The sequence below is a fragment of the Lepus europaeus genome, chromosome 3 (assembly GCF_033115175.1).
Source record: "Lepus europaeus isolate LE1 chromosome 3, mLepTim1.pri, whole genome shotgun sequence".
NCBI classification, from domain to species: domain Eukaryota; kingdom Metazoa; phylum Chordata; class Mammalia; order Lagomorpha; family Leporidae; genus Lepus; species Lepus europaeus.
Window position 1 is genome coordinate 150,644,094 of NC_084829.1, and position 27,350 is coordinate 150,671,443.

Sequence of the window (27,350 nt, forward strand, 5' to 3'; positions counted from 1 at the left end):
CAGATTTTTTCCTATCTTTTAAGTTGTTGCTTTGGATGCTTCTTTGCTTTAATGTCTTCTCAGGCAGTTTACTTACTGTGAAGTAATACATCTCACCTAACTGTGTAACTGGAGTAGTGGTGGCTCTCCCCCACCTGCTGCTTTCCTTTCTTTCCTTGTTCTCCCAGAGTTACAATTTTGAGAGCTTTTCTGTTTTGTTGGACTTGATGGGAGGCCACCTTGAATCACCTTTGATTAATATTGTACAGTTCATAAAAAACATAGTTTTCTTCTTGAATCGCTAGTATGGAAAAGAACATTGAAGAGACAGTCCCTGCCTCATTAGAAATGGAGTAACTAGGTTAACAACACTTCCAGGGGATAGGGGGATCTAATATAAATATAGAATATTGTTTAAGCAAAAATTAGGAAGTAACTAGGCAGAGAAACAGAGGTTGAGGGGTGTGTGTGTGTGTTGAGACTGAATTGCAAAACTGTATTTTCTATAGTAAAAAAATCCATAATGTTTAAAATTGAAAATTCAAGCAACAACTCTATCTCTCTTGTTTTTTCTTTTGAAGATGGATTTAAAGCATTTTCATTCTTTTGTTTATTTGAGAGAGAGAGAGAGAGAATCTCCCATCCCCTGGTTCGCTCCCCTGCTGTCTACACCTGCCAGGCGTGGGCCAAGTAGATGCCTGGAGTGAGGAGCTCCACCTAGACCCCTGCCTGCAGGCCAGAGAGCCTGCCCCGGAAGCCAGCACTTGCTGCCTCCTGGGATACACACCAGTAGAAAACAAGTTGGGAGCAGAGCCAAGTCTCGAACCCAGGCACTCACATGAGATGCCAGTATCCACAGCCAAGCACCTGCTCCCTATAGTCTGCAAGAATACAGAGAACTCGCTCAGCGTTGACAAGGATTGCCTCTGCCAAGCAGGAATTAGGGGTAAAGGCAAGAGGTAAGGAAACTGCTGGTTTCCTTGATAGAGCTTTGTAGCACCTTTACATGTTTACGTGTTTTCTTCTTTAGAAATAAGTTTTCAGTGTAGAATAGTTTCATGTTTCCCAAACAAAAAGTTAATTATTAAGATGTTAAAAAAATCAGTATTTAAACATTCTGCTTACATTTTGTGGGTGGAAGGAGTGTTGACCCTTAAGGAAAAAAGTGGATATATAATGTATTAGCCATAATGTAACCAAGAATGTTGTACATGTTCTGAAATTATACAACATAGTAGGGTTATCTCATCTATGTTAACATTAATGCCAGCTCTGGAGATGGCTTTCAGATTTCTGTCTACAGCTCAAACCTCCCCTTTTTGAGCTACAGATCCATATGTCTCAACTCCCTGTGTGATACCTGCTTTGGGATGTTTTAAAGGCATCCTAGACTCAGCATGTCAAAACCAGACCTGTTGGGGCCGGCTCTGTGGTGTAGCGGGTTAAAGCCCTAGCCTGCAATGCCGGCATCCCATATGTGTGCCAGTTTGAGTCCTGGCTGCTCCACTTCCAGTCCAGCTCTCTGCTGTGGCCTGGGAAAGCAGTAAAAGATGGCCCAAATCCTTCGGCCCCTGCCACCCTTGTGGGAGACCCAGAAGAAGCTCCTGGCTCCTGGCTTCAGATTGGTGCAGCTCGGGCCGTTGTAGCCATCTAGAGAGTGAACCAGTGAATGGAAGACCTCTCTCTCTCTCTCTCTCTCTCTCTGCCTCTCTCTGTAACTCGATCCTGTCAAATAAATAAATAAATCTTAAAACAAAAAAACAACCTACAATCCTCTTCTTTGTACTCGTAGTCTTTTCCCATTGTTCCCTAGTTCATAGATGGGCCCACTACCTATTTGAGCAAGTCAGAAATCAACCTTGACACTTACCTCTCCATCTTCCCAATATCTAATCCATCACCAAGTTCTGTAACTTTTTACTTCCTATTATCCGTTAAGTCTTTTCACATCTCTGTGCACAGTCTATGCCATCTCTGCAGTACTAGGCTATTACCATTTCCTGGCTAGACTGCCGCAGTGTTCTTTTCTCCATACTAGAGCCATTCTTCATGCATACACGAATCCTTTTATCATGGTGGGTGATTCCCATTACTCTTAAGTAAACCTCCAGGTTTTTAAAACATATTTATTTATTTGAAAGAGTTACAGAGAGAGGAGGAGCAACAAGAGAGACTTCAGTCCACTGGTTCACTTCCTAAATGGCTGCAACTGCCAGAGCTGGGCCAGGCCAAAGCCAGGAGCTTTATCCAGGTCTCCCACATGGGCATAGGGACCAAGTCCTGGGGCCATCTTCTGCTATTTGCCCTCCCATGTGCATTAGCAGGGAGCTGGATCAGAAGTGGAGCTGGGAGCCCATACAGGATGTCGTATCTCAAGCAGTGGCTTTACCCACTGTGCTACAACACCAGCCCCCGGATTTTTCTTTTTTTCATTTCAGATACTTTATTTTTTAGTTTCTGAATTTCCATTTGCTTCTTTATATAGTTTCTGTTTCTTTGCTGAGAAGTCCACACATATTTGCCCTTACATCCTTGAGCATAGTTTAAGTCGCTGCTTTAATATCCTTATGTGCTAATTCTAGCATCTGAGTCATCTTGGGCTTGGTTGCCATTGGTTGCCTTTTTTCTTGAGTGGGTCAGTTTTTCCTTTTTCTTATATGTAGTAATTTTGGATTGCATTTAGGACACTGAGTGACATGTAGAGACTCTGGGTTCTATTATGTTCCTTCAATGAGTTTTTTTTTTTTTTTCCCTCCAGTGAGTACTGATGTTTGTTTTTAGTGGACATTTAGTTTGACTGAACTCAAACTACAAACTCAGAAATGTCAGATGAATTATTTTAACCCTGACCTGGTTGCTTGGAATTTGTCTACGTATATATATAGTTCAGAGATCAGAGAGATGTGTACACGAAATATGTAAATACTTCCTGTCTGGCTCTCTCCTTTCTGTAATTTGCTAGCTAGGTCTTTACTTATCATTCCATGCCAAGTTCATCAAGCAGGTCAGACTGCAGGTTTTCTCTGTGTTTTAGCTACCCAAGCTAACTGCTACCTGCTCTGCAGCCAAAAACCATGTACAAATGGAAAGTCACACTTGCTGTGCCTGAAAGTGCTGGACTCCTGTCTTCTCCCTTCCATTTCTGTTTCTGCATCAAGTAGTTGTTTTTTGTACTTTGTTTTGTGTTTAAAGTTGTTATTCATGAAACAGTTAGTGTAATAAGAACAACTTTGTCTTTACAAGAAGTGAAACACTTGAAATAAAATTGTACATTTGAAAAATTTTCTGTTTTTTACTCGATAGTGTTTATTAGAAAAACAAGCAAGCAAGGCTGACGTTGTGGCGTAGTGGGTTAAGCTGCTGCTTGCAGTACGCAGTGCTGGCTCCCGTCCCAGCAGCTTCGTTTTCAGTCCAGCTCTCTGCTGATGTGCCTCTGAGAGCAGCAGATGCTGGCCCAAGCACTTGGGCCCCTGCCGTCCTCACGGGCGACCAGGATGGGATTCCTGGCTCCTGGCTTTGGCCTGGTCCAGCCCTGGCTGTTGAAGCTATTCGGGACATGAACCAGTGGATGGAGGATCTCTGTCTCTTTCTCTCTGTAACTGCCTGTGAAATAAACAAATGTAGGAAAAGAACCAAAGAAAAGCAAGCAAGTGTGGTAATAGATTTCTGTGTATGTTTTAATGATGCAGTAAGTTGCAATTTGTTCTCATGATTTGTACTTTTCTAATAATAAAGATATTCATCAGACTGAAGATTTATCTCTCCTTCAAATTGTGTGTAAATTAGTATGCTTTCCAAATCTAGATTATTTGAAATGTTTTGCAAACAAAGTAATATGAAAGATGCATGGTGTAAATCTTTGATTTCACCCAACAAATATCATATCTTTTGTGAGTCAACAAGAATCTGTATCCTGGAGATACAGCAGTGTGCCTCAACGTCCCTGAACTGCTACGGGCATTTGACCTAGCAGGTGAGATGCCTGCATCCCATATCAGAGCGCCTGGCTTCCATAACTGGTTCTGGCTCTGGACTCCAGCTTCCTGCTAATGCATATCCTGGGTGGCAGCTGTGACAGCTCAAGTAATTGGATTCTTGCCCACCTACTTGAGAGACCTGGATTGAGTTCCAACCCCCTAGCTGCAGCTTCAGCCCAGCCTGGGATCATTGCGGGCGTGTGGGTGTGAATTGGCTCATGGGAGCCCCCTGAGTCTGTCTGTTTTTCTCTACCTGTCAAATAACTAAGTAAGTAAAAACTGTTTTAAAGTCCTTGATCCTGTGAAACTAAGTTTTGGGGATAGGTAATGAATAAAATAAATGTCAGATAATGACAAATGCTATGAAGAAAAAGCAGTATGAGGATATGCTGGTGGGAGAGCCACAGAGGTATGGCATTCTTTTAGGTAGATTGATTGGCAGCTGTCTTTGAGGACGTGATATTTGATCCGAGATGTTAATGAAGTAGGAGAGAAAACCATGCAGGAGCCTGAGAAGAAAGTTTCAGGCAGAAGGAAGTCTGAAAGCTTTAATAAGTAAGACTGAGATTGGCAGAAGATCGTTAGGAGTTGAAGGACAAGGAGAGTGGTGCAGATGAAGTTGAGGGTATGGCAGTTGGCCAGGGACCTGGTGAGGACAGGTCCTGAGCAGGGGAATGATTGGCTCTGATTTACTTCTCATAAGGATCAGCCAGTGGAGGAATGACTGGGGCTGGGGCCGGGGGGTATTGCTGGAACCAAGAATGGAGGTGGGGAAAAGACCAGTTAGAGACCCTTGTGGTTGTCCTCTGGATGAAGCACTATGGGGGTGTGAGCAAGAGCAGTAGCAGGTGTGAACGAGTAGTTAGATCGAAAAGACGTTTTGTAGATCTAGTCAGTAAGGCTTGGTGGGACATCAAATGCAGAAATGATGATACCATATAGCGAAATGCAAAACTAAGAAAGTGTTGGCTTGAGTTGAGGGGAATCAAGAGTACAATTTTGTAAGTTTGAGAAGTGGGTTTTAGATGTCAAAAAGATATCAGACAACTAGTCTGGAACTCAAGAAAATATTGGGGTTGGAGATGATTTTGCCAGGCCTCAGAATAAAGCTGCTATTTGAAGCAGTGTGTGAAGTTACCAAGAGAAATGTTAGTATAGTTGAAAAGAAACCCTGGAGCTGAACTCGATTAGTCCACCAGTATTTAAATGTCCAGAAAAGGAAGTGAATCCAGCAGAGAAAACGGAGAAGCTGCCACCAGTGGGTAGAAAGAAAACCAGAAGAGTGTAAATACCAGAAAGCGAGGGAAGAAATTGTTTCAAGAATGGAGGAGTGGTTGAATGGGTCAGAACCTGCAGCAATGTCTGGTAACATGAGAACTGGCACTCACAACGGCTTCCACGGCCTGAAGCTCCAGCATGTAATTTCGGTGGGGAAACCACAAGGAAACTTAAGCAGAGAAGTGTGTTAAAGGAGATCAGGAGGGTGGACACAAAGATGCTTAAGGGTAAATAACTCTTTTGAGGAGTTCTTGCCCAAATTGAGGAATTGGGTTGGTGGTTGGAGAGGACTCAAGGGAAATTGTCTTCAGATGAGCAATTCTGTAGCATATTTATCACCTCGTAAATTATTTTTAAATGTCATTTACTAATTTCCAGTATTTCTGTTTCCGCAGCAGCCCATTTGTAGAATCACTGCTTTGAGTGCGGAAATTGTGTGTTGAGTTTTAGATAGAAATAATTTAGGGGAAACTACAATGCAGATGGTTTGGTTTGGCATTGATTCCTTCTGTGACATGTAATAGCTGAAGTCACAGACAAAAGAACTGAGTAAAAGTTAATCAAGTAATAATAAAAAGCTAAAAGGCTTATTATGGATGATGTCTAAATGAGCGTTTATTCTGTTGACGACTCAGGAGTTATAATAAATTACACAAAAATATTTTAATATCTATTATGCTTAAGACCATTTTATAAAATGCTAAACAGTACAAGAGACTAATTCCTACATTCGTAGAATTTACAGACTTGTCATTTGATAAGCATGTGTAAATGAGGTTAAAACGTAACAAATAAGAATTTTTGTAATTACAAATAACAAAATAGTTTTAAAAAGATTGTCTTCTTGTCAAATTTATCCTAAATTAAACTTAATTTTAAATATTTTATTTAGATTTCATGTATTTACATCAAAGATTCAGGATTAAGCATGTTCACATTTGGAACATTAAGAATAAAAATAAGGTGGTAGTTCTCAACTTTGGCCACATGTTAGAATCACCTGAGGAACTTTAAAAAAATACTCCCAGAACACTCCTCACCAGTTAAAGGACTATGTATATCTGGAAAATAAAGCAAAATACCACCTGTATTGGGTTCTAGATCATTAAATTTTAGACAGAGTATACAAAGTTATTTAGAGAATGAAGTTTTTTCAGGATCCAACTTTAAGAATTTTAAGTACAGCAAATAAGATCACATACACCAGGCTGTCCCGTGATCATTAAGGAAAAAAAAAAAAAAATCAGTAAAATTATTTAATCTCCCCTTTTAAACGAATGAGGGAAGACAACCTTGACCAAAATATCTTATTTGAAGGCCTTTTGGCCCAACGCTTACAGAGCATACAAATATGTGGGACTTAGTATAAAAGTTTGCCAAGAAAAGTTATATTGAAAAGACTACATGGGGAGCATTATAGGCCTAAGTGATATTTTGTAGTTTATATTAATTGCTGGGTGCTGAAGTATATAATCCTTTGTACTGAAATTTTAAATCCATAGCAGTATTCATTCTATAATTAGTTCTCATTAATTTTTTTTTTCTTTCTTTCACAGAAAATGCTTGGACAGAAGAGATGAGTACTGTTTCCACTAAGGCCTAGAATTGCCTGCTGTACAGATAGTCCTGATCAGGCAACATACGAATGGCCCAAGGAAGCCACCAAATTGATTTTCAGGTTTTACATGACCTGCGACAGAAGTTCCCTGAAGTGCCTGAGGTCGTTGTGTCCAGGTGCATGCTGCAGGTCAGTGCTCCAGGCTTTCTCACCTGATCTGCTTACAAACCGTGGAAGGAAACTCTGAAGTTAACTTCTTGTTGGCATTAGTGTGCTCTGAGAGAGAGAGATGAGCTGTGGTGTTGACAGTTGGGGTGGCCTTTGACAGGATGGGGCTCCCTGTACCCCATCTGTGGATGACACCTGCTTTATAGAGCAGATGTCAGGATCAGCTCTGAATGGAGAGCATTGATGAAGGATCCGTACTTACTGCGAGCTTGCTTCGCTTTCCCCCTTCCTTTACTACAAACGTATATTTTGGTGATAAAAAGACTTGGATTCATGCTTTGACAGTTACTAGTAGAAATTTAATTAGCTGCTTTGGCCTTTGCTTTCTGGCCTTCATTTACTCAGCTATACAATGGGAATAAAAGCTCTACAGAGGACTAAATTTGATAATGCAAGTACAGCAACTAACAGGGTACCTGATTCACAGTGAGTGCTCAATAAATGTTAGCAGCCAGTACTAATAGGAGTCATAATAATAGAAGGCCCATAATAAATATTTGATGTACAAATCAGTATTTCAGGGACCAGTGCTGTAGCTTAGTTGGTAAAGTCTCTGCTTGTGGCACCAGCATCCCATAAGGGTGCTGGTTTGTGTCCCAGCTGTTCCTCTTCCAATCCAGCTCTCTGCCTATGGCCTGGGAATGCAGTGGAAAATGGCCCAAGTGCTTGGGCCCCTGCACCCATGTTGGAGACCCAGAAGAAGCTCCTGGCTCCTAGCTTCAGATGGGCTCAGTTCCAGTCGTTGCAGCCATATGGGGAATGAACCAGCGGAGGGAAGACTTCTCTCTCTGTCTTCTGCCTCTCTCTGTCTATAACTCTACCTCTCAAATAAATAAATAGAAGTCTTTTTGTAAAAAAAATTTTAATTTTAAAAACTTCACACTTGTTGGTATAGAATGTGAAAGTTGTAGCCGAAAAAGGAAAAAAAGATAGTAAAGGTAGAATCAGAATTTAAAGAAAATTAAAGAGGAAAGAACAGAGACAGTGGGGGGAAGATAGTCTCCCCTTATTAGCCAAGTGTCCCTTCCTAGCTTTTCAAATAAATGAGTTTTATGGTAAAATAAAGCTATCCTGCAAATGTTTGGCAGGTCATTGAAAAACTAACAGGGAAATCCTGTATAGACTTTTCTGCAAAAACTTCATATTGAAAGAACTGGCCAAAACACTTCCCAGTAGCAGTGATAGACATTTTAATGTACCTTAGCTCCAAGTAAAATATAGAGCCTTTTATAGAATTAGTATATCATCAAAAAGGAAGAGCTGTAATGTACTCTTGTAATATGATCTTCAGGGTGCATTAAGAAAATAGCAGAGTGGCCCAGGAAGGCAGTGGAGGATGGCCCAAGTGCTTGGGTCCCTGCACCCGCATGGGAGACCAGGAGGAAGCACCTGGCTCCTGGCTTCGGATCGGCGCAGCTCCGACCATAGCAGCCATTTGGAAGGTGAACCAACGGAAGGAAGACCTTTCTCTCTGTCCCTCTCTCTCTCACTGTCTAACTCTATCTGTCAAATAATAATAACAATAATAATAAAAAGGATGTACTTTAAAAAAAAAAAGAAAATAGCAGAACAGTGTTTATAGACAGGGCAGAGGGGATATATATACACATATATGTGTATTTTCCCTATTTGCATCAAGAAATACCGGAGGGATTAAAAACAAAATTAGTAAAAGATGGTTACCAATAGTGGGCAGGAAAGAACCGCTCAGATGGGAAAAGGATTTAAGATGGCAGTTTCTCAGCACAATGCCTTTTTCTATTGTTTTGATCTGTGTAAATTGCCAATCTAAAAATAAAATAATAAAGCATGTTTTTCACCTTTCTCAAAAATAGAAAATAGGTTTTAGACTTCCTTTGCATACCCATTTGTATTGCCTTCACTATGTTAATCTGCTTTTATTTAAAAAAAAAAAAAACTTCTTGACATGCTTCCCAACACCTAGTGATTACAAAAGTGAAATCTGTTTTGCTTGAAAATTACCTGTGAGACAGGCTACACTTTTTTTTTTTTTTTTTAAGGTTTATTTATTTACTTCAAAGTCAGAGTTACACAGAGAGAGAAGGAGAGGAAGAGAAAGAGAAAGGTCTTCCATCCGCTGGTTTACTCCTCAGATGGCCACAACAGCCAGAGCTCGCCAATCCAAAGCCAGGAGTTTCTTCAGGGTCTTATATGCAGGTGCAGGGGCCCAAGGACTTGGGCCATCTTCTACTGCTTTCCCAGGCCATAGCAGAGAACTGGATCAGAAGAGGAGCAGCTGGGACTTGAACCGGCACCCTATGGGATGCTGACACTCAGGCGGTAGCTTTACCCACTATGCCACAGCGCCTGCCTCTTCACTAGACTTTGAGATCAGCCACATACTCCTTTCTACTTGCCTAATAGAGGTTCAGAAAATGTAGGCTAAAGGAGTGACTGAATGAATCAATTTCAGAAGAGTGCTTGTAGGTTAGATGCTGATGCTAGCTGTAATTTCTGTGTTTGCTGGGCTTTGGGGAAAAATTAAAGAGGAGCTGGAAATAATGATTCAGATTTTTTTTGTAGCTTTGAAGAGAGTACAGATTTGGGGCTATACGTACACACACACACACACACACACAATAATTCTATTTTAAAATAGCTAGCAGAGATTTTCCCAACACGGAGAAATGATATATACCTGAGATGATAGATATGCCAATTACTTTGATCCGATCATTACACACTGTGCACATATATTAAAATGCCACACTATACCCCATGTGTGTGTGTGTGTGTGTGTATGCACAGTTAGTGTGCGTGTCAAACAATATAACAGTAATAATATTTTGGAAGGAAAGAAAGCATTGGTTCTCATTCTTTTAAAAACTTGTATCTTACTCTTTTTGATATTCTTGAAGGGAATCCTTTACAGCTTTCCAGCAAAAATAATCAGGGCTTTTTTGAGAAATGGCTGATTCCAGGTCTGGAGTAGAAAATATACAAGGTGAGCTTAGGCATTAGACATTAGGAAGGAATTTGGGAAAGACTACTGGGTTCTTGTCATCTTGTATCTGTAAAGATACAGGAGTATCTTTAATTTTAGTATTATAATACTAAAAATAAATCTTAGTCCTTGTTGGAGCTTGGTAGGGCACCAGCTTTAAAACTGGTAAAGAGAAGGAATTTCATTATCCTGCTTTTCTGGACAAAGAGTCTAGCTGAAGAAAGCAAGTCTTTAAGGAACAATTGCTGCTAATAAATATGAAGACATCTTCAATTTGAGAAGTCTCCAATTTCAGCATTTTTCAGCCTCTAATGAAATAATGTTTCTAAATAGTGACCATCAACAGCTGCTAAAAATCATTAGTTGGATCAAGCTGACAGTGTCAGAATCCACTGAAAATGATATATGTGCAGGTTAAATAATGTCAGGTTATATGAGTTATGGCATAGCTGGGATCAAAATATTGCTATTTAATGGGGATATATTAAATATTGAGAGATTATAAAGGCTTAAAGGACTTTTGTGAGCTCAAGAGATTTAAAGAGGACAGCTTTTAAATATGAGTGCCAAGTTTTTACAAATGAAGTGTGGAGCTAGATGTGGTAGGAATATGCGTTTTAATTTGGGGATGACAGCAGAGAGTGAGAGAAAGATGGGGTCACTAAGTTTTGGCTGAGAAGCAAGAGGAATCTACTAGGAATGGCAATAAAGGTAACAAAATCACCTATTAGATTTGGCAAATGTTAAGATCAAATGGTTAAGGCATAATGAGTAGATAAAGACTGTAGTCAGTTTATTTTATTTGAGAGAGTTGTATTATCATTTCAGAGTTGTGAGTAGAAAAAAAGGATTTTTACAGCAAGAAAAATTTGAATTGCTGCTTACAAGGCAAGGGGAGCCAAACTTTGCTAACCTTTTCTTTTGGATTACTGTTGAAATAGTGTATATTATCATTTCTTTTTTTAAAAAAAAGAATTATTTTATTTATTTGGAGGACAGAGTTAGAGACAGATATAAAGCCAGAGAGAGAGAGGTCTCCCATTCCACTGGTTCACTCCCCCAAATGACCGCAATGACCAGAGCTGAGCTGATCCGAAGCCAGGAGCCAGGAGTTTCTTCCGGGTCTCCCACTCAGGTGCAGGGGCCCAAGGAGTTGGGCCATCTTCTACTGCTTTTTCAGGCCATAGCAGAGAGCTAGATTGAAAGAGGAGCAGCCGAGACTTGAACTGGCGCCCATATGGGATGCTGGCACTGCAGGCTAGGGCTTTAACCCACCGTGCCATAGCACCAGCCCTGACTATCATTTCTCTTTTTAAAAAAAAAAAAAAAAAGATTTATTTATTTATTTGAAAGAGTTACACAGAGAAAGAAGGAGAGGCAGAGAGAGAGAGAGGTCTTCCATCCTCTTGTTCACTCCCCAATTGGCCACAATGGCTGGCCAGAGCAACATTGATCCGACGCCAGGAGCTAGGAGCCTCTTCCTTGTCTCGCACGTGGGTGCAGGGGCCCAAGGACTTTGGCCATCTTCTACTGCTTTCCCAGACCATAACAGAGAGCTGAATTCTAAGTGGCGCAGCTGGGACAGGCACCCATGTGGGATGCCGGCACTGTAGGCAGCAGCTTTACCTGCTATGCCACAGCGCTTGCTGCCCCTAACTGACTATCATTTCTTAACAAAACCTCAAGTACCTTTTAAAAAAAAAAAGTTTTATTTTATTTGAATGACAGAATTACAGAGAGAGGTAGAGAGAGAGAGAGAGAGAGAGAGAGAGAGAGAGAGAGAGAGAGAGAAAGAGGTCTTCAATCTGCTGGTTTACTCCCCAAGTGGCCCCAGTGGCTGAAGCTGAGCCGATCCAAAGCCAGGAGCCAGGAACTTCTTCCAGGTCTCCCATGTGGCTGCAGGGGCCCAAGCACTTGGGCCATCTTCTGCTTTCTCACGTGCATTAGTAGGGAGCTGGATTGAAAGTGGAGCAGCTAGGACTTGAACCGGTGCCCATATGCAATACCGGCACCACAGGCCAGGGCTTTAACCCGCCATCCCACAGCATTGACCCCCTCAAGTACCTTTTTATGCAGTTCTTTATGATTTTATCTGATATCAAGCTGCCTATAGATGTTTTCACTTGATTACCCATATCTATAACTATTCCCTTTCTGTCACTCTCCTAATATTCCTGTTCTCTCTGAACTCTTTCTTTTGTCTCCAGATTGCATTGTAGCCTTGTGTGAAGTATTCCCATTATCAGGCAGTCTTTATTTCATGTCTTCTGATTGTCTTATCAAAAGGTTTTCTGTCTTCCATCTTAAGTATCAACAGACTTATCTTCCCAAAATGCCCTTTTGCCTTCATTTTTGTGTTTCTACATTCAGTAGCTCTCTCCGTTGTTTATAGTAAAGTCCAGACTCTAGTGTGACTTGTTTTTCACATATCCTTCATTACTTCATCTCAGTCTACTCTTGCAACAATTTGTTTCACAGTTCCCAGTACAGATCCTGAAGTTGGCCAGATCTCCGATCACCTGTTTAGAACATGCTCTTACTTACTGTCACATTTATGTTCTTTACTCTTGCCAGTGCCTTCACCAAGAATTCAGTCTTTCCCCCGCCAAATCCCGTAGTGTCTTATGAACTGTCAGGCCGTACCCCCTCACTCACCCAGTTCCTTCCGCGGTAACCTACATACCAACACTGTTGAACGTCCTAAGGTGTGTCTCCCTAATGGAGTTTAAGCTCTCCTCAGGGGAAGGTTCCATTTTCTATGTCACTGAGCCTTCCACATACTGAAACCATGTGCTGTGGATATGGTAAGTGTTCAGTAAATATTTTTAAGGATGAACTGACTAGTGATTAAGTGGTTTCTTTTGAAGGTTGTTTAAAAACAGCCTTATTTTTTGGTCCCCATTTCTCGGTAATGGATTTTCACAGTGCTATCTAAAGGCCAGAGTATGAACTCAGCTCCTGTGGAGGCTCTCTTGAGGGTCTGTTCACAGATAGAAACAAATTTTGCACAAGAGGACACACTTGAGGAATTGAGATGACTTTGGTGTGAATTTTAGAACTTTCTTAAGTTAAATGTTACAAATTAGGTTTTAAAAGAGTCACTCCATTAAAAGAAGTTTAAGCATTGATAGAATATTTTATTCCAAATAGTTTGAGAAATGTTAAATTATGTCATTTAAATTTTAAAAGAACATTTAATTATATACTTTGAATTATTTTGTTCAACATTAAAATTGTACTTTTAATTGAGTTACGGGTTTACTGTATTTGCATGAATCTATTTTACTACATAACTCGTAAACCAGAGCAGTCATTTGATTTACTTTTCGCTATTAGTCACACCTTTTTCATACATTAGGAGTGAGGATTTTTAATTCAACCATTTGCATTAAAATAGTTCTCGACTATGAAGCTTCAAAATATCTGTTACAATTGTATTCAATCACTCGTTAATCACACAATATGTTTTTAGTGCTGAGAGTGAAGTCTTAGCTTCTGATTGTTAACACTGAGCTATTTTTATTTTGTTTTATAGAATAATAATAACCTGGATGCCTGCTGTGCCGTTCTCTCTCAGGAGAGTACAAGGTATCTTTATGGTGAAGGAGACTTGAATTTTTCAGATGATTCTGGAATTTCTGGTCTACGCAATCACATGACTTCCCTCAACTTGGACTTGCAGTCCCAGAACATTTACCACCATGGAAGAGAAGGAAATAGAATGAATGGAAGCAGGACTCTAACGCACAGCATTAGTGATGGACAGCTTCAAGGTGGTCAGTCCAATAATGAACTGTTTCAGCAGGAGCCACAGACAGCACCAGCTCAGGTTCCTCAAGGCTTTAATGTTTTTGGAATGTCCAGTACCTCTGGGGCTTCAAATTCAACACCACATCTTGGATTTCACTTAGGCAGCAAAGGAGCATCTAACCTTTCTCAACAAACTCCCAGATTTAACCCCATCATGGTGACGTTAGCCCCAAATATCCAGACTGGTCGTAATACTCCTACATCTTTGCACATACATGGTGTACCTCCACCTGTACTTAACAGTCCACAGGGAAATTCTATCTACATAAGGCCTTACATTACAACTCCTAGTGGTACAACTCGACAGACACAACAGCATTCTGGCTGGGTGTCTCAGTTTAATCCCATGAACCCTCAACAAGTCTATCAGCCTTCACAGCCTGGTCCCTGGACTACTTACCCTGCATCTAATCCTCTGCCACATACCTCAACCCAGCAATCGAACCAGCAAGGCCACCAGACCTCTCACGTCTATATGCCCATCAGTTCACCCACTACCCCACAGCCGCCAACGATTCACTCATCTGGTAGCTCCCAGTCTTCTGCCCATAGCCAATATAACATTCAGAATATTTCAACAGGACCTCGAAAAAACCAGATTGAAATCAAACTTGAACCACCACAAAGAAACAGTTCTTCAAAATTGCGTTCTTCTGGGCCTCGAACCTCCAGCAGTTCCTCTTCGGTCAATAGCCAGACTTTAAATAGAAACCAGCCCACTGTTTACATAGCTGCCAGTCCTCCGAATACTGATGAGGTCATATCCCGTAGTCAACCTAAGGTCTATATTTCAGCGAATGCCACCACAGGAGATGAGCAGGTCCTGCGGAATCAGCCTACCCTCTTCATATCCACAAACTCTGGGGCCTCTGCCGCCTCCAGGAATGTGTCTGGGCAAGTGAGCATGGGGCCTGCCTTTATCCATCACCACCCTCCCAAAAGTCGAGCCATAGGCAGTAACTCTGCAACTTCTCCTCGAGTGGTGGTCACTCAGCCCAACACAAAATACACTTTCAAAATCACAGTTTCTCCCAATAAACCCCCTGCGGTTTCGCCAGGAGTGGTCTCCCCTACCTTTGAACTTACCAATCTTCTAAACCATCCTGATCATTATGTAGAAACAGAGAATATTCAGCACCTCACGGAGCCTGCGTTAGCACATGTGGATAGAGTCAGTGAAGCACGGAAGTTGAGTATGGGATCTGATGATGCTGCCTACACACAAGGTAATACTCATACTGAAGTGGGGCTACTGTTGCATGCTGGGCTTTTGGGGATACCTTGGACTTCACAGCAGAAATGGGTGTCAGTGTTATTATTTCATTAAATGTTGCCCCAAATAATATTATCTTAGTATTTGAGCTATCATTGTAACTTGAAGTTTTAATACAGCTACCAACTTTTCAAAATAACCTACTTTGGTTGTATTTTAGTGTCTATAGTACTTTCTTAATGTCTGTAATAGGTTCTTATACTGCTATTGGCTTTCTGTTTAAGATTTCTGCAAATAAAAACACATTTTAGAGATTATTTGACTCATGACTAATGTGATAAAATCTGCCTTCTGTGATCAGATACTTGAAGAATAAAGAATTATCTTCATTTCTCTGATATGATTTTGTTAATCTTAAGCTACATCAAAGTCTTTAATTGCTTCTTGAGCTATACTAGTCTAACTCAAAGAGAAAATTAAATCTTATTCCTAATAGTTGTGTCTTTTGGCCTGCCTTAAGTGTCAGTTACTGTAACATTTCTTTTTATTTGGAATTGTGAATAAGAATATTAGTTTTAAATCTATTTCAATTGATTATCTTTTTCTGGAATAGCATGTAAATGATATCTGTGTTCAGGTAAAGAATTTCTGCCATGTATTTAATCTTCAGTAGTACACTGTAAATTCATTCAGACAAGAAAGGTGGAGATGAGGGTTTTTTCTTGAGTATTGGTGCATGAAAGTGTACAAATTAACTATGAGTCTTTTAGAGTAAAGGCGTATCTTTGCCATCTTTCTACCTGCAGTAAGTTTTTCCATGTGTTTACCATAGGGTGATAGGTTGAAAAATACTATACAGCCCCCTATTACCACTTATCCTTTATAAAATTTTTGTACACTGACTTGGCCGCTTAGTTTCTAGAAGGGCTTGATTGATTCGGATTATTTTATGTTTAAACAGTTGCACACTAATGATTCTCCATCCAGGATGAGCTGTGGTGCTTTCAGATTCTTTAATCACCTTTCGAGCTTTCAAACACCGAAGTGCCCAGGGCTCAGCCAAACTTGGTCATTTCTAGTCTCTGAGTGGTGAAGCCCAGGTGCATGTGTGTGTGTGCGTGTGTTTGAAGTCCATGGGTGAGTCTGACTGCAGGGTAGATGGTGTTGAACTCTGACTTCCAGCACCATTTTAGCCTAGTTACAGCCATGTCTGAGTTGTAATGTACTATGGTTTCTTCTACTGCTATTTAATTTCTCTTCTTCCCCCAAAGTCATCTTTGTTCTTTTCTCCTGTCAAAACAGCAGAACTCCTGTTTGAAGAGTTACTGTTTCTTAAATGGAGAGCAATTTTTATGAAGATAATTTGATAAGGGAAATTTGCAAGTAAAATAAACATTCCCATTTAACTGGATGTTATAAATTAACAAAACCATTCACAATTAACTGGAATATGAAAATAAAGTTGTATTAATCAGCTTTGCATTACTAAGACAAAATACCTGAGGCAGGCGAGCTATAAAGAAAAGAGATTTACTTGGGCTCTTTTTTCTAGAGGTTTAACATCTAAGGGCCTCATCTGGCAATGGCCTTCTCACTGGCAGAATCCCAGGCAGCTCCGAGCATCACACGGCAAGAGACAGAGAACACACGTGTCTGTGTCTGTGTGGCTGCTCTGTTAATGTCCATCTGGCTGTGTGCCCGTGTGCTTGCCGTGTGTGCCCGCTGTCCATTCATCATTCCTTTCGGTTTACTATGGAACTGGTATTGATCAGGTTTTTTGTTTTTTCTTCTTTCTTTCTTTCTTTTTTTTTTTTTTTTTAAGATTTTAAGATTTATTTATTGACTTGAAGGCAGTACAGAGAAAGAGGTCTTCCATCTGTTGTTCCTTCCCCAGATGGCTACAATGGCTAGGGCTGGGCCAAGCCAAAACCAAAAACCTGGGATTCTTTATCTGGGTCTTCCATGTGGGTACAGGGGCCCAGGTACTTGGCCATCCTCCGCTGCTTTCCCAGATGCATTAGTAGGGAGCTAGCTCAGAAGTGAAGCAGCCAAGACTTGAACCAGGAGCTTAACCTGCTTTGCCACAACCCCAACCCCAACCAGGTTTCTGTGTCATCCGCTGACAGCATATGGATCTAGTGTTTCATCAACTAGGTTGAAGACAAATCGCGATGGCTCTTTGCTGAGACGCTGTCTCTGTCTTTCCTCTGCATGTGTGTGATGCTTTATAGTTTCTATAGCACAGTCTGCAGTACTATAGTAAGAGTGATCTTTTTTATTTTAAAGATTTATTGATTTATTTATTTGAGAGGCAGTGTTACAGAGGGACAGAGAGATAGAGAGAGACTTCCATCCTCTGTTTCACTCCCCAAATGGCTGCAACTGCGGGTGCTGGGCTGATCCAAAACCAGGAGCCAGGAGCTTCTTCCATGGGTTTCCCACACAGATAGAGGAGCCCAAGCACTTGGGCCATCTTACACTGGTTTCCCAGGCCATCGTAGAGAGCTGGATCTGAAGTGGAGCAGCCAGGTCTCCAACCAGCACCCATATGGGATGCCGGCGCCACATGCAGAGGCTTAGCCTACTAAGCTCCAGCCCCAGCTCCAAGACTGATCTTTAAGCAAAGATTATTTCTAAACTCTAATTTGAGTAGTGTAGGTAAGAGACAAGAAATACCTCTGCCCTCTGCAGTGTAACTGACCTCTCTAAAACTCCTGGAACATCCACTTCAGAGTAGAAAGATAAGTAGAGCCAGAGACTAGATCATAAGAAAATATTTTCTCAAATTTAGGTGGGAACAGACATAAATTGATAACTAAAATGTGTTATTCCTGTTTTTGTCTGACATTTGACATCTAAAAATACTATAGTAAAATAATTATCAAAAATGAAAACACATATTTTTAAGAGACACATTGTTAGGTATGCCGTCTGCCACAGGGTAATCTGAAGAAAAAGAAGTCACTTAATGAACTTCTGTAGGGTCCTGCTTGTGCTGACACTGAGTCTGACGCCACTACCTTCCCTAGAAGTGGTAAACTGGAGTTCTTAATACAACAGGAATCTGAGACAGATAAAAATCAGAGCTGAGGAAAGATGTCAGCTTCAAGCATACAGGGATGAGGAAGACTCTTAGACCTGTTAGGAGGAACAAACACAGATGTGAAGATTGCTTGATGGCTCTGGTCAGGGAGCTGCGTTGTTCCTGAGTCCCATCACCCAACTCTACCCAACTTGTGAAAAGTATAGGAAAGTCATTTATCAGATATTTGTGTATTCTGAGACTTTCTAGTGTGCGCTCATCTTTTTGTTGTTGTTGTTGAAGATTTATTAATTTATTTGAAAGGCAGTTTAGAGAGAGGCAGAGAGAGAGAGAAAATCTTCCATCCACTGGTTCACTCCCCAAATGGCTGCAATAGCCATAGCTGGGCCAATCCAAAGCCAGGAGCCAGGAGCTTCTTCCAGATCTCAAATATGGGTGCAGGGGTCCAAGGACCTGGGCCATCTTCTAACTGCTTTCCCAGGCCATAGCAGAGAACTGGATGGAAATGGAGCAGCCAGGACTCAAACCGATGCCTATATGAGATGCCAGCGCTGCAGGTGATGGCTTTACTGGCTGCACCACAGCATCAGCCCCTGTTCTCATCTTAATGCTATATGTCTTTTGTTAACATTGGCAACTTTTGTAGATATAGAGAACAAAATGCCTTCCTCGGGCAACCCAGTTTTTCACCAGGATGGGAAAAAAAATGCCTACTTTATTGTTTGATTCTTCATTTCCTCATATACGTGAGATTATATAATATTGGTGAGCCTTCCTATCTCATCCGCACATTTAACTTTAGTCAACCAGTCGAAAATATGTTTTAAAACTTGGGTCTGTACTGAACACGTAGACAGTTTCTTCTTATCCTTGTTCCCTAACTAATACAATAAGGAAGCTATTTATATAACATTTACATAATTAGATACTGAAAGTAATCTAGAGATTATGTAAAGTGACAGGAAGATACAGATATGTTACTTTGCAGATACTGTGCCCTTTTACAGAAGGGACTTGCGCATCTTTGGGTTTTGGTATCCTTGGAGAATCCTGGAACCAGTCTCCCATGGATCCTGAGGGATGACTGTATATCCATATTCTTCAATATGTCTTAGATCTGCTCCAAATATTAGAATATACAGTACACAGCTTTTTGCTTAATAACCGAAGATCTTTGCATTTCATTGTGCATGCATCTATTCTTTAAATTTATATTTTCTATTTTTTTAAGATTTTTTTTGAAAGGGTTACAGAGAGAAGGAGAGACAGAAAGAGGTCTTCCATCCTTTGGGTCACTCCCTACATGACCACAACAGCCAAAGCCAGGAGCTTCATCCAGGTCCCCTACGTGGGTAGCAAGGACCCAAACACTTGGGCCATCTTCCACTGCTTTTCCCAGGCCATTAGCAGGGAGCTAGATCAGAAGTAGAGCAGCCAGGACATGAACTGGTGCTCATATGGGATGTCAGCATTGCAAGCACTGGCTTTACTTGCCACCCCACATGACCAGCCCCTGAGTTTATTTTTTAATTGCTAGTCATTTTAACCACTTTATTGAAATATAGTTAACATACCTACAGTTCACTCATTTGCAGTCTTGTCTATGAATTTTAATATATTGCAGCCCCACCACAGCTAGAAGTAGAACACTTCCATTGCCTCAGTAAGAAACCTCATGCTCCATAAGCCCTCACATCCCTACTCCATGACTCCCATTGTCGGTCTGGTACCCTATTTTCTGTCTGCGTAGATGTCCATATTCCGTACAAGTCATATAAATGAAATCCTATTCTGTGTGGTCTTCTGTGACTTTTTTTCATTTAGCACAGTTTCTCAGTTTTTTCACTTAAAAATTCATCCATGATGCAGCAACTATTAGTATTTCATTCCTTTTCACAGACAAGCAATATACCGTTCTACAGATAGACTGTATTTTATTCATTCATCAGTTGATGGACATTTTGTCTTTTTTCCACCTTTTGATCATTAAGAATAATGCTGCTATCAATATCCACGTGCAAGTTTTTGTGTGATAGTGTGTATTTATGTCTCTGCAGAATATACCTAGAACTGGCATTGCTGGCTCCTAGGGTAAATTATACACTTAACCACTGAGGAACTCCTCAGCCAACATTTTACATTCCCACAAGCAGCATAGGAGGCCTTTGTTTTTTCCTCATCCTCACCAACACTTCCTACTGTCTGTGAGAGTCTTCTCATGCCAGTGGCTGTACAGTATTTCATTGTGGTTTGGGTCTGCATTTCTCTAATGGCTAATAATCTTGGGCATTGTTTCATGTGTTTATTGGCTGTTTGTTTATCTTGTTGGAGAAATGCCTGTTCAGATCCTTTGCTTCTGTCTTACTGGAGTTGTGTTTTTATTATTGAGTTGTGTGAGTTTTCTGTGCATTCTAACAATATGTCCCTTATGTGGTTTACAGTTATTTTCTTTTTCTCTTTCTTTCTTTCTTTCTTTCTTTTTTTTTTTTTTTTGACAGGCGGAGTGGACAGTGAGAGAGAGAGAGAGACAGAGAGAAAGGTCTTCCTTTTGCCATTGGTTCACCCTCCAATGGCCGCCACGGCCGGCGCGCTGCAGCCGGCACACCACGCTGATCCGAAGGCAGGAGCCAGGTGCTTCTCCTGGTCTCCAATGTGGGTGCAGGGCCCAAGCACTTGGGCCATCCTCCACTGCACTCCCGGGCCACAGCAGAGAGCTGGCCTGGAAGAGGGGCAACCGGGACAGAATCTGGTGCCCCAACTGGGACTAGAACCCGGTGTGCCGGCGCCACAAGGCAGAGGATTAGCCTATTGAGCGGTGGCGCTGGCCTGCAGTTATTTTCTTCCACTCTGAGTTGTTGTTGTTTTTTTCACTCTCTTAATTGGGTCCTCTAAGCACAGAAGTTTTGATTTTGCTAAAGTCCAGTTTTCCTACGTTTTCTTTTGTTGTTCATGCTTTTAGTATCCTATCCTACAATAAATCGTCAAACTCAGAGCTGTGAAGATTAACTCCATGTCCTCTCTCTCTTTTTTTTTTTTTTTTTTTTTTTTTACAGGCAGAGTGGACAGTGAGAGAGAGAGAAAGGTCTTCCTTTGCCGTTGGTTCACCCTCCAATGGCCACCACGGCCGGCGTGTTGCAGCCAGCACACCGCGCTGATCCGAAGGCAGGAGCCAGGTGCTTCTCCTGGTCTCCCATGGGGTGCAGGGCCCAAGCACTTGGGCCATCCTTCACTGCACTCCCGGGCCATAGCAGAGAGCTGGCCTGGAAGAGGGGCAACCGGGACAGAATCCGGCGCCCCGACCGGGATTAGAACCTGGTGTGCCGGCGCCACTAGGCGGAGGATTAACCTAGTGAGCCGCGACGCCAGCCCATCACCCCCTCTCTTACAAGTCAGGTAGTTGTAGCTCTTATATTTTGATCTTTCATCCATTTTGAGCATATTTTTGTACAGTAGCATAGGCAAGGACCCCACTTGATTCTTCTGCATGCAGTTCCCAGTCGTCCACAGCGTTTGTTGAAAAGACTTTTCTTTCCCCATTGACTGAACTTGGCACTGTAGAATGTCAGTTGACAGCAATACATGGGTTTATTTCTGGACCCTTGGTTCTTTTCCATTGATCTGTGTGTTCTTTAGTTCAGGGTCACACTGTCTTAATTGCCATTGCTTTGTGGTAAGGTTTTTAAATTGGAGCATGTGAGTTCTCTTGCTTTGTTGTTTTGCAAGATGATTATGGCTCTTTGGAATCTCTTGCACTTCATGTAAATTTTAGAATCATCTTGTAAACTTCTACCAAGTCAGTGGAATTCTGCTAAGGATTGCATCAAAATATTTTACATGTAATTGACTTTATAGAAAAATTTAAAAAGCAAATGGGGCTAGTAAGCTGCCACCTGTAATGCCAGCATCCCATATGAAGCACCAGCTCAACTCCTGATTGCTCCAGTTCCAATCCAGCTCCCTGCTGTTACACCTGGGAAAGCAGCAGAAGATGTCTCAAGTCCTTGGGCCCCTGCACCCATGTGGGAGACCTGGATAGAGGTCCAGACTCCTGGCTTCAGCCTGTCCCAGTCCCAGCCAGTGTAGCCATTTGGGGAGTGAATCAGCAGATGGAGCATCTCTCTCTCTCTCTCTCACTCTGTAAGTCTGCCTTTCAAATAGATCTTTAAAAAAGAGAGAGAGAACCAGAGGGTGCATTATGAAAAGTTCCCTCACCAGAGATACCCCTTGGCTATTTACAAATAGATCATTTTGTATTCTTATGATACAAATTTTTAAAGTAATGTTTTGCTTTTTAACTTTACTTTTTTGTCTTTATCTCTGAGAGTTCCACCTAAGGACAGGCATTTGACACATCTGCTTGCCTGGGTTTGAGTCCAGTGTTCTGCTGATGCACACCCTGCGAGGCAGCAGGTGGCGGCTCAAGTACTTGTGTCCCTTGCAGTTTGCATGGGACACCCAGATTGAGTTCCCTACTCCAGCCTGGCCCAGTGGTGGCCGTTGTGGCCATTTGGGCAGTGAACCAACAGATGGAAGATTGATTCTCTTTCTCTCTCTCTCTTTCTCTCTCTCTCTCTCTCTCTCTCTCTCTCTCTCTCTCTCTGTCTGCCTTTCAAGTAAGTGAAAATAAATTTTTTAAATTAATGAAAATAAAATTTTAAAATTGTTTTTTAATTTTAGAAATGGCGGCCGGCGCCGCGGCTTACTAGGCTAATCCTCCGCCTTGCGGCACTGGCACACCGGGTTCTAGTCCCGGTTGGGCGCCAGATTCTGTCCCGGTTGCCCCTCTTCCAGGCCAGCTCTCTGCTGTGGCCAGGGAGTGCAGTGGAGGATGGCCCAAGTGCTTGGGCCCTGCACCCCATGGGAGACCAGGAGAAGCACCTGGCTCCTGCCTTCGGATCAGCGTGGTGCACCGGCCGCAGCGCACCTACCACGGCGGCCATTGGAGGGTGAACCAACGGCAAAAGGAAGACCTTTCTCTCTGTCTCTCTCTCACTGTCCACTCTGCCTGTCCAAAAAAGAAAGAAAGAAAGAAAGAAATGGCTACATCTAGTATTTTCTACCATAATATCTTACCAGTCATTTCTTGATGGACATTAATTGCTAATCTTGCTTTTACAAACGGTGCTCCAGAGAAATCCTTGTTTATCCATATTTGTGCCCTTGTCCACATATGTTGACACAAGAGGTACTAGGAGTGAAACCGTTGTATCCAAGAATATACATATTTTTAATTTTGATAGACATCATTTAGACTTGGTTACGCTGCAGTAACAAACTGTGTCTTCAAATCAGCAAAGGTTTCTTTCTAGTTCACACTTGTCATCTCTTAGAGATTAGCTGGTGGACTCTGGTCTTCATTGTTGTCACCCAGGTTGCCAGGGGACGGGAAGTTCCGTCTGTGCTCTGTGACAGAGGAAATGCAGCAGATCCACAGTGGCTTCTGAAGCTTCTGCCTCAACCCCTGTTAATCTTTGACTAAAACGAGGCACAGTTGAGACAGAAATAGTTGGTGAAGGACACTAGTGACTGCCACAGGCCTGTTGCCAGTTTCAATTTTGAGGCTCTCCCTAAAGAAATTGTACCAGTTTATACTTCTGTACTCATCAATGAACATTTCTGGCAACGTTTATATGAATGTTCTTCCTTCCTTCCTTCTCCTACCCATCACCAAGTGGGTGGTTGACAAAAAGTCGTCTTTGTCAGTCTGCTATATAAAAAACCAGCTTTGGTTTGGGATTTTTAAAAATATACATCTTTATATTTTTAGGAGCATAAATGAAATTTGCATCTTTAGATATGAATGAGGTTGAGCATCTTTCTGTGTGTTCTTTTTAGAGCCAGTCATATTTCTTATTTTGGGAATTTACCTTGTCTTTGTAGACCGCCTGGTCTGGGTTTTTTGTTTTTTGGTTTTTTTTTTTTTTTTTTTTTTTGGTTCGTTATCATGTATCGCTTTGACTCAAGTCAACAGAAATTTTTCTCTTATAATAAATTTTTTACTTTTATGTATTCAGACTTTAGATTTTTTTCTTAAAGCTTCTGGGTTTTGTTTGTATCTTACTTAGTAAGCCTTTCGCTATTCCAAGATTTTGAAATAAAAGAGGAACAGAAATCTTGTGTTCTCTTTCCTCTTGGTTATAGTGGCATGCCTTGGAATTATATGAGGCCAGCGCCGTGGCTTAACAGGCTAATCCTCCGCCTTGTGGCGCCAGCACACCGGGTTCTAGTCCCGGCTAGGGCGCCGGATTCTATCCCGGTTGCCCTCTTCCAGGCCAGCTCTCTGCTATGGCCCGGGAGTGCAGTGGAGGATGGCCCAAGTCCTTGGGCCCTGCACCCGCATGGGAGCCAGGAGAAGTGCCTGGCTCCTGGCTTCAGATCGGCGAGATGCGCCGGCCTGTCAAAAAAAAAAAAAAAAAAGGAATTATATTGAACTGGTCTCATGTGTGCCCTCAAATGCTTGATAATGAATGGTTACCATTTTTCAAATATTAACCTTTCTAAGTTGTATAAACATCCACAGTTCCTATCATGGTTCATCCATGTATTTGTTTATTTTTTTTTTAAGATTTAATTTATTTATTTGAAAGAGTTACAGAGAGAGGAGAGGCAGAGAGAGAGGTCTTCCATCCACCGATTCAATCCCCAATTGGCCACGACGGCTGGAGCTGTGCTGATCTGGAGCCAGGAGCTTCTTCTGAGTCTCCTACGTAGATGCAGGGGTGCAAGAACTTGGGTCATCCTCCACTGCCTTCCCAGGGCATAGCAGAGAGCTGGATCGGAGGTGGAGCAGCCGGGACTCGAACTGGCACCTACACGGGATGCCAGCACTGCAGGCGGTGGTTTTACCCGCTACGCCACGCCGGGCCCCTCATCCATGTATTTCACTGAGGCTCTCTTGGTGTCTCTAGGCCCCAGTTTCCTTATCTCTGAAATGAAAGTCTTAGTATCTAAATATAATGAAGCTGCAAATGAATGCCAACAAGTTATTATCTAAAGAAGTTTCACCACTTCTGTTAAAATACTAACATTTATCGCTCATTAATACTTATATATATGTAAGTACTATAAACTTCACAAAAATGATTATATGACTAAGCAGCATTCCTCACAGTGTTATTATGGGCCCAGTTGTAGCACTGCTGAAAGATCTAATTTCTTTTTTTTTTTTTTTAGTTTTTGACAGGCAGAGTGGACAGTGAGAGAGAGAGATAGAGAGGAAGGTCTTCCTTTTTGCCGCTGGTTCACCCTCCAATGGCCGCTGCAGTAGGCGCGCTGCGGCCAGCGCACCGCGCTGATCCGAAGGCAGGAGCCAGGTGCTTATCCTGGTCTCCAATGGGGTACAGGGCCCAAACACTTGGGCCATCCTCCACTGCACTCCCTGGCCACAGCAGAGAGCTGGCCTGGAAGAGGGGCAACCGGGACAGGATCGGTGCCCCGACCAGGACTAGAACCCGGTGTGCCGGCGCCGCAAGGCGGAGGATTAGCCTATTGAGCCGCGGCGCCGGCCTGAAAGATCTAATTTCAACTTTACTTCAACAGTGGCAAAACCAGGGTGGGTGTGCAGTACAGTGGTGACGGCTCTGGGAAGCCCGTATCCCATATTGCAGTGCCCATGTTCAAATCCCAGTACTCTATTTCTGATCTGTCTTCCTACTAATATACACTCTGTAAGGCAGCTCAAATATGTGGGTCCCTAACACCCATGTGGGAGACCCAGAAGAGTTCCAGCCTCCTGGCTTCCGTCTGGCTCAGCCAGCCGTTGGGGCATTTGAGGAGCGAACGGGCAGATGGAAGATCTTTCTCCATCTGTAGTCAGTCTGTCCCTCTCTCTGTCTCTCTGCCTTTCATTGAAATAAAAGTGACTTTTAAAAAATTGTTAAAGAATTTTTTTAATGGCTAAATGTATGAACGCAAGAGGCTTTATGCCATCTTTGATTCTTGTGTGATTCAGTCACTAAACAAGTGACTGGTAATATACTGGTGTATAAAATAGTTGTGGTTCCTGCTGTCAGCAGAGTTTAACAGGCTAGGAAAATCTGGATTTATTCTTGTATCTCATTATTGTATTTTCTGTGCACAATGACTTTGTCACAACTTAAACATAATATTCACCTGATACACATAATGACAGGCAAAAACGCATTAGAAAAAGTACTATTATGTTTTTCAGTGGCAAAGTGTCTCTTCCTTTTTTTCTGTTAAGCTTAAAATCTTTGTGTCCATAAATACATGGCACACACCCAGTGGCATAAGCATTTTTTTAATAGGCACATTCCATTCTCCCATTTTTGTTTTTAAACTTCTGGAGAAATTAGTCATTATTTATACTATAGAGTGCCTAAACTTATTAATGCTGACCCCATGTGGAAGTTCAAATCTGTTTTTAAAAATTTCGAATTAAGGCCGGCGCCGCGGCTCACTAGGCTAATCCTCCGCCTTGCGGCGCCGGCACACCGGGTTCTAGTCCCGGTCGGGGCACCGATCCTGTCCCGGTTGCCCCTCTTCCAGGCCAGCTCTCTGCTGTGGCTAGGGAGTGCAGTGGAGGATGGCCCAAGTGCTTGGGTCCTGCACCCCATGGGAGACCAGGAGAAGCACCTGGCTCCTGCCATCGGATCAGCGCGGTGCGCCGGCCGCAGCGCGCCAACCGCGGCGGCCATTGGAGGGTGAACCAACGGCAAAAGGAAGACCTTTCTCTCTGTCTCTCTCTCACTGTCCACTCTGCCTGTCAAAATAAAAAAAAAAAAAAAAAAAAAAAAAAAAAATTTCGAATTAAAAAATTGGTAACTGCGAAATTTTCTCCATTGTTCAATGGAAGCTAACAAAAGTTGGATAAAGACTAGGCTGTCTGTGTAAATTATCTAGAATGTCAGTAGCAGTGCTGTAAGAGCCCTAACACTTGATTTCACTGGTGCTCAGTTATTTTAACAACCACAAGAGGGAGTTGTATGCCTAAATTACCTGTATCCATTGACACTTAATTTTGACTGAAAGAATATCTTAAAGGTGCTGAATAATTTGTCTCGGCCATAATTCCTGTTTCTTCATCTATTTAGGAGGACAAGATAGGTTAGTTTAGAAAACTAAGCAAATAAATATATGATTGAGCTGTTAAATGTACCACTTATTTCCTTGGTAGAACTAACATAAAAACGCCAGCTATCTACATCAGCAATCTAAAGTCTTACTGTATTTTATAATGTATGAAATCTTACTAAGTGAAGAATCTTGGTAAGTAAAGATTTTTAAATAAATCTCAAGGTGTTTGTTTTTATCAGTGTTTCTATTTCTTAGACTTATGG

The 27,350-nt window shown here is 41.8% G+C and overlaps 1 protein-coding gene across 3 annotated transcripts in view; it reads left to right on the top strand.

Moving 5' to 3' along the window:
* The window catches only part of TAB2 (TGF-beta activated kinase 1 (MAP3K7) binding protein 2), a 100,725-nt gene that overhangs the window by 51,671 nt on the left and 21,704 nt on the right, over window positions 1-27,350 (top strand). For all 3 annotated transcript variants that reach the window (XM_062186902.1, XM_062186903.1, XM_062186901.1), the window contains 2 exons: window positions 6,791-6,981; window positions 13,521-15,021. In XM_062186902.1, coding sequence (XP_062042886.1) covers window positions 6,880-6,981; window positions 13,521-15,021 — 1,603 coding nt within the window. In that variant the 5' untranslated portion in view covers window positions 6,791-6,879. The remainder of the gene's footprint in view (window positions 1-6,790; window positions 6,982-13,520; window positions 15,022-27,350) is intronic.